Source organism: Eurytemora carolleeae, unplaced genomic scaffold, assembly GCF_000591075.1.
Source record: "Eurytemora carolleeae unplaced genomic scaffold, Eaff_2.0 scaffold948, whole genome shotgun sequence".
Lineage (NCBI taxonomy): Eukaryota > Metazoa > Arthropoda > Copepoda > Calanoida > Temoridae > Eurytemora > Eurytemora carolleeae.
Window position 1 is genome coordinate 42,781 of NW_019396850.1, and position 13,198 is coordinate 55,978.

The following is a 13,198-nucleotide window of genomic DNA, read 5'->3' on the forward strand; positions in this document are numbered from 1 at the left end:
AAAAAAGAAACACAAATTTTAAACGATTTTTAATGGCGACTTTCAGGGCAACAGTCAACCATATAAAGGCTGGAGGGTCTGCATAGCGGGGGGGGGGGAGCGTCCCACGCCCCTCTCATTAAAAAAAGGCCTTAGAGAATAGGTATAGAATTAATATGCATAATCATATAGACCAATTTTTCAACGCCAGCTCATTGAAAAAAAGTTAGACAGATAATTCTAATAGTTTGGACTCTAGGGAAGGTTGAAAAAAAAGCCAAAAAAAGGTAAAATTGTAATTTTTTTAAACAGATATCCAATTATGACACATGTTTCTAAATCCATTTTTTAAGGAATTTTTAAAAATATAATTTTTAGATCTGTAGCTTTAGTCACAAAAAAAGTTAAGGGCCATTTTAGATTTTTTTTACACAGACCGGACTTTTTACCGCCCTGTACCCTACCCTATGCATTAAAAAAAATTGACAGAAAAATCCTTTAGATTAACTATTCATTAAAAGTAACAAAACTTCACTGTAATTGTGACAAAAATGAGAGTGCTAGGACAAAAAAAAACTATAGGGCCGGCCAGCCTGTTTAGGGTTAAAAGCTAAAATAGTTAATGGGTGAGGCCTAGCTTTTATTAAATTTCTTTAAATAAATTAGTAAAAAAAATACTCTACAGATTGACCCTGAGAACTAAAACGTATTCAATGACCTCTTCAAATGACAAGTTCATGATCCCACCAAACCATATTACATTTCTTACGAAATTTCGTTTTCTGTTTTGTTTCTGTAACGTTACATGAAACGTAATGTTACATAACGTTTTAGAACCGTATTTGAAACGTTTCTGAATACCAATCCAAATTATATGTTAATGAACAATTGTATTTGTCAATTATAAATTTCTTATGTAATTCCTATATGTTAATTAATTCATGCGTCAAAATGTGTAAATTCTAATCTTTTTAAAAAGTTTTTAAACTTCGTTTCTGAATCGTAAAGTTACGAAACGGATTTAAAAAAAAGAAATTTGAATAATACAGCTGATTTTATATCTATATAGATAGGTAGATAGATAGATAGATTTACTGGGTTTCTTTTACTGGTCAGTTTTCGGCAAGGGCGCGGGCAGCGCGGCTTGCCATAGTGATAGGACAGGTCCTGGGATCGTCGCACACGGCTTTTAGGTAGTTTGGGTAGGGCGCAGCCCGCCATGTGACCAGGCGGCAGGCACTGCTGAGTGCAGAATAACCACAACCAGTCAGTCAGTTCAGTAGTCAGTCAACGTGTCACCCAGTGTCCAGTAACTCGGTTATTATTCACGAAGCAGCTTCAATCACAACTATATCTCAGATATTCAATCACATTCAGACAGGGGAAGAAGAACAAGATTAAAAGCGAAGTTTTTTATTATATAAGTCATTTGTTTGCTAAGCTGGTAGATCGAACAAAAGTCATATCTAATAATTAAACAAGCTAATCAACATTATAAGCTGGATGCAGGAATTACAAAAGTAATTAGCCAAATATCACTGAATTTAAATGATGTTAAAATATGTTTAGTATTAGTATTTAGGAATTTTTTTTATATTTACTGTATATATTTTTATCCTTTTCCTCAATAACTGTGAATATTATCTTTTTTACATCATTAAAAAATAGGACTTTAATCTGTTTGTTATAGTTTAGACTTTATTCAGTTTGTTATAGTTCAGACTTTAATCTGTTTGTTTAGTTCAGACTTTATTCAGTTTGTTTAGTTCAGACTTTAATCAGTTTGTTTAGTTTAGACTTTAATCTGTTTGTTTAGTTTTGAATGTTTAGTATTAGTATTTTGTGATTTTTTTTATTTGCTGTTTATTTTTGAACCCGATCTTGTAAACCTTTGATATTTCAAACTCAGATTATTTGATTTAACAGAATTCATAGTTGGAAATATCAAGGTCTACAACATTTGGTTCCAATGATATAGTGATTAGAAAATTAGAGTTTGTGGCAAAGACTCAATTCCATTAATATAAAATGCTAGTTATCCATGATACTGAATGTTATTTAATAGTGGAGTATTATCAATGATTTTTTATTTACTGTATATTTTTAATCTTATTCTTTTCTACAGTACATAACATTACACTGTATGTATGTGTTCTCATAAATATGAAAAACAAAGACATGATAAGTATATAATGTTCTCTACAGATTAAGGATAAGGATTTAGTTTTCTCTATATTATTAAGATATATTTAGTGTTCTATATAGAATATTAAGGGAAGTACTAAGTATATATAGTTATGTAAGATTTTTTTCTTCAGATTTTTTTTTGTGTTTGAACATTTTTAAACAAAATTTGAAAGGTTTTTTATTAATTATGTTTTACGTAACTAAAACGTTAATAGTTCGAATTTTTTACGCTCTTAAAACGTTTCTGGGAAATGATACTGGAAAACGTTTCAGTAACGTAAAAAGTGGTTCGTTTTACGTAGCATTTACATATCAGGAAAACGAAGCCATAACGTAACGCTACCTTACATAACTTTTCGGTAACTTTCTAGAAACGAAATTTGGTTTGTCAGGATGTTCAAGGGGTTGTACAATTTTCAGCTTTACAGTCTGCATGAACAATCTATTCTAATGTTACATATGAAGGAAAAATGAATCAAAACAACTACTCATTAGATCTAATATTCGACGAGTCGGTTTTTCTTACAATTTATTATTATTTACAAAGATACAAAAACTATAGGAAAATACTATACGAATCAAGTTGCATGAATTGAGAATAGTTCAGAGTGCTGGGAGATCTCCAGGGGGACCTATTAACTAGGGAGCTGGTCTTCAACTGCCATTTTTCCCCAAATTTCACTCCACCCTCGACTAGAGCTTAACTCTAGTTCCCCGGGAGCTGGCCGGCCATCCCACCAGCACGCGGGCCTCTGGAATAACGGAACTATTGGCGTGGCTTGGTGTAAGAATTATATAAATTCAATCTTTTAGAATTTATACAACTCCGTATGAGAGCTCTCCAGTCGAACAGCCCTCATTCTGCATTTTGTCTGAAAAATAAGTGTTTAAAGTACGCCGAATGGTATGGAAGTGAAGCTAAAAAGGCCTTACAAGGCCCGATGAAAACTTGGTGCCGCCCCGCTCGTCTACCGCTCCTGCGCGCTCTTTTTGCGCTTACTCGTACCAGCCTCATGCTCGTACCAAAAAGTTTATAGTTTTAAAGGGACTATTCCTGACAATTTGGATGATTCATCCAAATTGCTGTACTTGAAGAATTAGGATGGTTTAGCCAGCCTCAGATTGGGTTTTCCGCGTGGCTTGGGTTATTTATAGAATTCACATACAAACACGAATAAATCCGTTAGATCTGTACAAGGGATAGAGAAAGGGGGGGGGGCATGATACCCCTAGGTATGCTATGATCTCCGCGATCTAAAAATCCTTGAATCGCTGATCATAAAAGATCAACAAAATCACACATTGTTACACTAATTTATCTAGGATATTATTAAATTTGATGAAAAAAAATGGTCATGTCCAAAATTGATAGGAGGGGGGGGGGGGCCAAAAATTGTTCTCTAGGACAGACCCCTTTTTTCATTTTACCAATTTTGTTGTAAGTTTTTCATTTGAACTATTTTTTTTTCTCATTTGAACTATTTTTTTTTCATTTGAACTATTTTTTTGTTCATTTGAACTTTTTCTCTAGGACAGACCCCTTTTTTCATTTTACCAATTTTGTTGTAAGTTTTTCATTTGAACTATTTTTTTTTCTCATTTGAACTATTTTTTTTTCATTTGAACTATTTTTTTGTTCATTTGAACTTTTTTTTTTGTTCATTTGAACTATTTTCATGTTCATTTGAACTATTATTATGTTCATTTGAAATATTTTTATGTTCATTTGAACAATTTTTTGTTCATTTGAATTACTTTTATGTTCATTTGAAACATTTCTGCAGTATATGTTATATAATTTTGATTGTATGGTCCTTAACACATTATAATGATAAAAAAATTAAAAACTGAATTAATTGGTAGAAAAAATAGTTCAAATGAGCAAGTATTGTGGTGATTTGAACTACAGAATATGACATATGACAGTATAGTTCAAATGAACAATAGTTTAAACGAACAATAGTTCAAACGAACATTAGTTCAAACGGGAGTAGTTCAAATGAGAATCCACCCATTTTAGAAATTGATTATTAGACGGTACATTTTTTGTGATGCACTATAGACTGTCATTTGTCAATTAATGGAACTCAAAGACGATATTTAAGTCGTCTCTCAATTCCCAAGTTTAGTGGGACCCCCTAGGTAGATTCAGACCCCCCAGCCTTATGAGCCTGATCTTCCTAGCTTAACGGCCGTATTTAAGACGCACTTTGTATGTTTCGGTACACGTATAGTGTTTGTCCACCATGGATATCACCCAAAGTATAGGTTTCAGCACATAATCTTTACTATATGCTTTCTATTTGTTTTCGCCGAGAAGGGTCGTGTTCGTCGTGTTTCACCGTGAGTATTTAAGGAAGACGGATGTGAAGATTCGGGCTCTGAGGAATTGGTAAATGCAAGCAAATGTAATATTAAGAGTTTAAACGGCAGTCGTTCAAACAATCAGATCCACTCTATCCACCGATGATTGTTGTTCGGTAATGTTACATCGTCTTAAACGCAACATCCCCCCCACTGAACTTCCGACCTAATAACTTTCCGACCTACTGCAATGTCGGACCTACGCCAGCTGTTTATTTTTGTATTATTTGAGGGTTAAGTTAGGTTAAGACAATTTCTGGGCCGAGCGCTGCGGCTATATAATTTGCCACAAGTCCATATAGTAGCTTTAAAACCACGTGCTAGCAGGTCGGATTTGTAGTAAAGCGGATTTGGCGTAGGTCAGAAGTGGAGTATAGCGGATTTGCATAGGTCGAAAAATACACCACCTTGTTCTTCAGTTTATTTAAAAGAGCCAAATTTTTAAAGACGACATTTAATCATGACGCTATATTTCAAGTGGCGGTAAAGCTGTTACCTTGCCTCTCATTGGTCAGATTTAACAGATGATTAAATATATGACCAATCACAGGCCTCGGCTTAAACCTTTCCTCGCGGAAAACTAAAGAGAGGGATATTTAAATTTTTATCGTAAGCATCACTCGGCCATATGATCGTTGGACTATACTTCCTGCTAGTTAATTCGTTTAATTTGAAACCTTATAAGTTTTCACGTTAACTAATAATAGATAGGTCATTTATAATATCGATACGAAATTATTTTTAACTAATTATTGTTCAGTTTATTTCAGATTAAACTAAGTTCCATCGTTTCAAGATAATTAAAGTGAAAAGGCAGGTAATTTCCGAGAGAACGTTATTTGACACGGATATATGGCCAATTTCTTATTCATGTTACCATAGGTACAACTATAGGTCGTATCTATCTATCTACACTGCTCTGGTAAAGCGTAACCATAGTGTCACTATTGTTCTACCTATGGTAGAATGTCTAAGAAATTGGTCACGTGGCCGCGGCGCTCGTCCCCTTAGCCTGTCCTTGACTCAGCGCTCGGCCCCCTAGCCTGTCGGCCCAGAACCTAACCTAACCCTAAAATAATAAAAATAAGTTTGATGAAAATAAGTGGTCGTGTACAAAATTGATAGGAGGGAAGGGGGAGAGGGCCGTCCAAAAATCGTTGTCCATGACAGACCCAAAAGGCTTAAGTTTTGCATTATACAATTAAACTATATTCGATATATTTATTTATGGGGGGGGGGCCCAAAAGGCCAAGTTTATTCATGAATTCTCCTAGATAAAAGTACCATCACATTCCCCTATTGATAGAGGGTGTAAGTCATGTTAATTAACGCCATCTGATTCTTCATTGTACCGTGCTGTCATTTTAAGGAATTCGATTTTTACATTCACTTCTCTTTTTTAGTAATAAAAATGGCAACTAGCAGAGCCCGTGCGTTGACCGTCTCCAACCTGGATAATATGATGGAGAACAAACAACAGATAGTTGGCAAACAGTTTATTCAACCTGCAACCAGGGGGACAAGGGGCGTTCTAGGAGATATCAGAAACAAGGAAAACTCTATGTTAATTTTAAAATTTATGAATTTTTATTTTATTCGATATTTGTAAGAAGCCATATTGGAATTACAAGAGAAATTGAAAGAGGTAAATGGGTGTCCNTGATGTATGACAAGGAAATGAAACTAACGTGTATCAATCCTTAATAATTTTACATTTGCAAAATTTTGAGTTTGGTTTAGACTTGTAATGCAAGCATTGCTACTGATCAGCCCTCCAAGGACCTTCAAACAGGAAAACCTATGCTTAGACAGGCTCAGAATGATAAAATGGTAAAAACTTTATATATCTAAGTTGCTCTCGAGTAACAGCAAATAGTACACTTGTACTCAAATAATGCTTGTATCTAAAACTATTTAATGAATTTCTGGAAGAAGTTGAATGAAACAAGTTTTGCCATTCAATATATTAATATATTTAAAAAGAGTGGGGTAATTATTTGACTATATATAAATTTATATTAAATATTTTAAAATATATATGTATATAAATATTAAAATTGCCAGAATTTCAATTGACCCACCTATTACAGATTTTCATTCCTAATTCACAATGGTACCCTTAAAACCTCTTTTATCTAAGTGAGTTGAAAATTAAAAAGATATTGTCGTTTGTATGTCATAATCTTAGNTTTATATGTCATGATCTTACATATATATATGTTTATATGTCATGAACTTAAAAGATTTAAATTTATTTTCCTTCCTTCTCTTTATTGCGTATAAATTCAAAAGCCGCAAATAACGTTAAGTCAAAAGTTCACATTTTTCGAAATTCATAAATTTTCCCAATTCAGCGACGTTTGTTTTGTGCTTCGCTAAAATATACCTAGCATCTGTGGAAATAAAACATGTTCAAGAAACTGGGCTGCGAGGGGTTGATTTTTAAGAAAATATATTAAATATCTATATATTTTTCATCAGGTTGAAGAGAAGAAGGAAGAGCAGGAGATGGATGTTGTGAAAGACGAGGATTTGGAGATGGACGTCTCCGGAATAAACATCGCTGTTCCAGAGATTGAGGACATCGACATGGTCAGTTGATTTTTAATCTTTATTTGATATTAATAAATGAACTGTTCTGATTTTGGACACACAACTCTTAAATTAGATTATCACTAATTTAACAGTTCCCATCATTTTTTTTAATCGCATTTTTTGTCTTGAAATTAGACTAATCATCACTTTTGTTCAAACCCTTTCAACAACGTCTAGACTCTAGATGTTCTATAATTAATCAAAATAAACTATTTTCGTTGGAAATGTAATTTCGCGGATTTTCAGGATGATATTGGAGATCCCCAGCTTGTTGTGGACTATATTCAGGATATCTACAAGTATCTCAGGTTCATGGAGAAGGAACAGTCAGTTAAGCAGGAATATCTGGCGGGACAAACGGTAAGTTACAGGAGAGGTAGGTCGGTTGAGTAGATTATGGAGGGGAGTAAGGTTAAGGTTCCGGGTAGGTCGGTTGAGTAGATTATGGAGGGGAGTAAGGTTAAGGTTCCTAGTAGGTCGGTTGAATGTAAATTAAGAAAGGTGGTATGGTTATGAAGGAGGAGGGGGTATTTATTAAGTTGGTCAATCGTAGGAGTAGGAGGGGTGGTCGACTTATCTAATAAGTTTTTTGTCTAGGTCATTCTGCCAAAGATGAGAGGAGTGATTGTAGATTGGATTGTAGGAGTACATTTACAGTTCAGACTACTCCCAGAGACACTGTACACAACAGTAGCAATTCTTGACAGGTATATTGAGCGGGGAGGGGGCGGGGGGTAATTTGTGTAATTGTATCCTGTTTTTATAAAAAATAAACTTTTGAAGGAATTTTGAAGGTACTAGGAATTTAAAGCAACTCGGCTTAAATTATTTCAAAACATATCTTAGTCATTTGCACTTTGTACAGAAGTAAATTTCCAAAATTAAAACAAGTATGGCGATAGTCAGTTCTTATGTAAAGAACCAAACTAAGAACAATTTTTTACAACACTTTTTGAGTGGTGGTCGTCTTCGTTAGCTAACTAAAACTGCAAGTTTTGACCTTTATGTCTTTTTCTGAGATCTATGATTTCTCAGTACACACGCAAAATGCTTCCAATGATTACGGCGATAGTCACTTCTTATGTATGAACAATTTTAAGAACAAATTCTTTTATGACAGTTTTTAATTGGAGGTCGTCTTCGGTAGCTAAGGGGCACTGAAATTCAAAAAGAAATTGTTCTATGAATTGTTTTTTTTTTACATAGGAAATGACTATCGCATTGATTCTGTGATGAAATTTTAAAATGTAATCCTTCATATTGTACAGTTCTATAGGATTACATTTTATATTGTTAAAAGTATTGTCTGTTTCGTGGACCCCCCCCCCTCTCATCTAAAAAGAGTTTGTCCAATATCAGGAGGAGAGGTGGGGGGGGGGGTCAAATAAGAACTTCATAGGACTGGGTCGCACCATTTAGGGGCCTCTTTAATTAAAATTAATTTCTAGTTGGTTCTGGGTTTTGGGTTTCATTTCCATTTACTTTTTCATTATGAAGGATAAAACTGAAACATCTTTTTCGATGATTTTTAAAGAAAGCCGGATTAAAAAATTGAATAGTCGGTGTTTTCTAGATTCCTGCAGAACCATCTAGCGTCGATAAATCGAACTACCCTGCAGCTGGTTGGTGTGGGTGCTATGCTGATTGCTTCTAAATACAAGGAACAATTCCCTCCTGAGGTTAGAACACTGTTATTCAATTTATATAGTGTGACTCAAAAGTGCCCCCTAATAATTTACTACTTGTATATTGTTTAGAGGCCTTAAATCATTTAGGAGTGGATAATGTTGCATAACAGATTGAAAGGTTATGCTTTTCTTTGAGTGATAACAAAAAAACAATTTTTTTGCCGACGGTGTTTGAAAAATGTAGTTTAGTCATCATAGCTTTAGAATCTGATGTACCACAAGTATTTGTTATTGCAGGGGTGTTAATTAGTTGTGAGACTCTTATTTTTGACCCCCCACCCTTTCAAATCATATTTTTTTCCCAAATCTATAACTTAAAAACAGGGATATTTTACAGGTTTTTCAAAGCCCAAGCATACCTCGAAGAAGTTTGATGCAGGGGGAAAGGGNTCACAGAGAAACCAACTTCAAGGTTCCCCTGAGTTTTTTTAAAAGCATTTTTGAGACTGTTTTAAACAAAAATTGTGGTTTTTTCCCTTCCCTCTTCCCAGTTTTCCCTTCAATTTTCCCCTTCTCTTTTCCCTTCCCTCTTCCCCTTTTTCTCTGCCCTTTCCCCGTCCATTTTTCCTTTTCCCCTTCCCCTTGCCTTTTTTTCCATTTTTTCCCCCGTACGCAATGAAAGCTCATATTTCTGCCCCTCTACCGGGGGGGAGGGGAGCAAACAGAAAAATATACACCCCTGTGTTAATGTTTATGGTTTCGAATGGTTAAAGATTGTTTCATAATCTATGAGCTTGGTAAAAGGCTTTTTGTGAAATCTGAAAACACTTTTGGTTCATTGAATTTAAGAAAAATAGCACAATGAACTGATTTAAAAGTTTGCTGTTGACTTTTTAACTTTTTTTAACAAAATAATGTTGGTTTTGAGTTTCCAACAACTTGACGGTTCAGCATTTCTTAGTTTCCTTTTTTGCAACAGAAAATATTGACAATTGATGCCAGCTAATTGTGAGACATGTGGCTGAAGGGTTTAAGATTTCTCTCTTTTAGAGGAATCAATTTCAAGTAGTTAATTTACTAATGCATTTTTTAATTCTCAGAAACATTTACAAAAGGCATTTTTCGCTAAATTCAAAATTGACCATCGTAAATGGCCTTTTGTGATAAAAAAAAACGCCAGTACGAGTGTTTTGTTTCTTCTTTTCAAAATATGTCGAATTGGGCAAGTACAAAATCCGTCTTTCCTAGCCATATATAACTGAAAAAACCATTATAAAAATAATGAAAAATAGCCAAGCTGGAGCTCTTAGATCGTATGTTCTTAATATTTTTACGAACAGTTTGCTGCGTTGAATTAGGCTTTGAAAGACGAATCTTTTTTATATTATTTATTTATCTTCGTCATACTTTCTCATTTGATAAGATTAGTCTTCTAATGCGCCCCCCCCCCATCCTGTTCTCTGTAACACAGAGATAGATAATATCTTTAATTATACCCTAACTACAATAATACTTCCCCCGGATCTTTTCACTGGGCACTATTTTCTTAAAATATATTAGTTAACATACCAATGGAAATCAAACCTTAGTAAACTATTCACGGAGTAGCGCTCCGTTTTTCATTTGCTGTAGTAAATGTCAAGGGATATTCTTTAAAAAAAATCTAATATTTTGCTGAACACCTTTTGAATTGTGTTGTTTTAGATTAAGGACTTTGTGTACATAACTGACAAGGCGTACACTGTTTCGGACATTATCAAGATGGAGTTGAAGATTCTGGAAGGGATCAAGTTCAACCTGGGCAGGCCTCTTCCTATTCACTTTCTGAGGTAGATTAAGGGGGGGGGGAGGCATAAAACGTATTGCTCAATAATAAATAAATATTTGAGCATCTGACCGGCGCGCTAGAAGCCGGCAGTTACGTTATGGGTCATCTTAGCACTGATTTTACATGTTGCATGTCGATTTATAGGTAATTGGGCCACAATTTGCAATGAATCCAATCTAATAGCTTAGTTATTTATTAAGTCTATTTAAATCCAGCTCTTTATCGAGGAATGTCAGATACTCTCAGAAAAATTAGAATTGATCGAAATTTAAAACCCAAGGGATTCAATGATGAAGCCGAGGGCGGCGTTCTTATGATTGGCATTTATCCGGATGTGTATCTACTATCTAGGACGTTAAAATGTTGCAAATACAGTGAGTTCCGGAACAAAATCCGCCAGTTTTCACTAAAAATTTGCAATTTTGTTGGTTTTTTATTTAAAAATTAAAGGAATTGAGTTTTTCTGGTTGGTTTATTTTCCCAGGAATTAAGTTATTTTAAATTGAATTGTATTGTGTAAACTTTATATAAAATATACGTAGGGGGAATAATTGGCCAATTTCCTGTCAGGCGGCTAATCTTGAAATTACTAGTGTCGCGGAGATATTGAATTCGAATGACGGTTTGATAAGATTATCTCTAACACCTATTCAGGGGTATTACCCCCCCTCTCTCGTCTAAAAAAAAAACAGGATAAACCCCCCCCCCCACACAAAAAAATATAAATTAGAGGGAAGGGGGGGGGGCATATAGTAAGCATTAATCCCTGAACTTGAAAAATTAAACAAATAAATGAGTACTCTCAGTTTTCTACGATCCTTGAAAGCGGTCAGAATTAAAGTTTAATAAAGTCTCTTAAAATACATTATTTTATAAAATTATAATTTTTTGAATAATAAGGACAATTTTGTTTAAGAGTTAATTCACATTAAAACCTGTTTAAAACAGAAGATTTTAAAAATAACTTAATAAAAAGTCTGTAAAAAATCGACGTTTTCGGACCCATAAATATGGATTTTTAATGAAGGTTTTTGTAGTTTTGTAACAATTTACATAGTTGATTCACAATGGTACCCTTTAAACCCTCCTTGTTGGAGCAAAACAATATTCTTGTTATTATTCTGAAAATGATAATTTTGAATGTGGTTTTTGAAAGTGTTTTGCCATTTATGCAGAGAGAACTGAAGAAATTAACAGAGTTCAATACGTTTTTAGAAATATAAATATAGATATCTTCTCCCCAATTGTTGTTGATAAATATTTAAATGGTTCTCTTGCTAATCGGTTATGCCACTCTACAAGTGGAGGGTCACTTAAAATAACGTGAACAGTCCCTTACAGAAACTAAATTGTTTAGGAGAGCCAGTAAGGCAGGAGGGGTATTGACTATTACCCATACTCTGGCTAAATACATCATGGAGCTTAGGTAATCTTTATAGAAAAGTAATTTCTGTTTATATGTTTGTAAATATTTCCGATCATAACTCCCTGTTCTTAGATTGATTAAAACTGTTTAAAAGTTGGCTTATTTGTTTTGTTGTTGCCTGAATACTTATTATTGTATGTTGTTCTTTCTTGTCTTAATTTCTGTTGTTTTTTCCTTTTTTTCCTTGTGGATGTTCATAGATCTTAGTAGACTAGATTAGAATAGTAAATATTATTTCTTTACCACCGGAAAGAAATTACTTTTTTTTCACTTTTAGTTTGTGTGACTACAGTCTAGCTCACGAATTACCAAGTAGGATAGCAGCGTCGGCCCTTGCACTCTCCATTCGGCTACTCGATGCAGGTTAAGATAAACACCTTTCCTGGGGTTTACATTTTCTTGAAAGAATTATTCCCCCCCCCCCCTAACCCTCTTTTTCAGATCTGGTAGGTTTGTTTGCGCGACATAGTAAATTTGTGAAGGATTTCATTCGCTGAAGGGAAAATAATTTAGCTTTCGGCCAAAAAGTGGTGCTTATGATCCCATTTCATCTTGATGCGGATTCCATGGATCCGTCTTGTAAAAAATTTATCCGGATCCGGGTAAACACTTGAGTGTTACTCTAGGAGTTGGGAGCATGGAGGAGGTCTGGACCCCTGTCCTAGTTTACTACACAACCTACACACTGCCTCAGCTACTTCCCACCATACAGAGGCTCGCAACTATCCTAGCTGCAGCTCCGACAGCCAAGTTCAGTGCAGTGTTCAAGAAATATTCAAGCAGAAAGCTCATGAAAATCTCCAGGTATTGATTCAACTACTTAAATCGCAATTGTTTTTATTGATTGATTTTACAAAATTTAATTAAAATAATGTTTTAGAATACAGTCACTAGACCAACCTATGCTGCAGGAGATGGTTGCCGGTCAATTCTGAAGATTTCCCGCCAATCCGCCATGTTCTAAGTTGACACAAATTTGCGAATCAAACTCAAAACCAGCGGTGTTGTACGCTCACATCACTCAAATCCACGAATTGATATTATTATCCTCTGGTCTTTTTTTGACAGACATTGAAATATCTTCATGGGGTTTAATGTTCGCAAATTTTATAAATAGTTTTTTTAATTTGTTAAAGAAAATATTTTGTGTAATTTAATTGACCTTTATATATTACGACGATTTTTCTAGAT

At 34.4% G+C, this 13,198-nt stretch overlaps 2 protein-coding genes and 1 long non-coding RNA gene across 3 annotated transcripts in view; 2 read left to right on the forward strand and 1 right to left on the reverse strand.

Moving 5' to 3' along the window:
• LOC111709382 (co-chaperone protein daf-41) overlaps positions 1 to 7,993 on the reverse strand; it is a 25,285-nt gene extending 17,292 nt beyond the window's left edge. The window contains exons 1-2 of the mRNA XM_023483037.1: positions 7,989 to 7,993; positions 6,794 to 6,798 (exon numbers count right to left, since the gene is read on the reverse strand). The gene's annotated coding sequence lies outside the window, so the exon portion shown is untranslated. The remainder of the gene's footprint in view (positions 1 to 6,793; positions 6,799 to 7,988) is intronic.
• LOC111709384 (uncharacterized) lies at positions 5,247 to 6,000 on the forward strand. The gene is made up of 2 exons (XR_002766843.1): positions 5,247 to 5,347; positions 5,934 to 6,000. It is a non-coding gene; the product is annotated as an uncharacterized LOC111709384 (long non-coding RNA).
• Positions 6,993 to 13,197, forward strand: LOC111709380 (G2/mitotic-specific cyclin-B). The gene is made up of 9 exons (XM_023483033.1): positions 6,993 to 7,122; positions 7,372 to 7,485; positions 7,723 to 7,832; positions 8,699 to 8,804; positions 10,458 to 10,582; positions 11,939 to 12,007; positions 12,285 to 12,370; positions 12,634 to 12,811; positions 12,888 to 13,197. The coding sequence occupies exons 1-9, from the start codon at positions 7,039 to 7,041 to the stop codon at positions 12,940 to 12,942; spliced, it is 927 nt and encodes a 308-aa protein (XP_023338801.1). The 5' UTR covers positions 6,993 to 7,038; the 3' UTR covers positions 12,943 to 13,197.
• The last annotated feature ends 1 nt before the right edge of the window (position 13,198 follows it).

Bases quoted from the DNA above. Each gene is read 5' to 3' on its own strand.
- LOC111709380 (XM_023483033.1), top strand. From the start codon at position 7,039: ATGGATGTTGTGAAAGACGAGGATTTGGAGATGGACGTCTCCGGAATA. The intron at 8,805-10,457 runs GTTAGAACACTG...GTGTTGTTTTAG, and splicing joins AGGAACAATTCCCTCCTGAG to ATTAAGGACTTTGTGTACAT. The intron at 12,008-12,284 runs GTAATCTTTATA...TTTCACTTTTAG, and splicing joins AAATACATCATGGAGCTTAG to TTTGTGTGACTACAGTCTAG.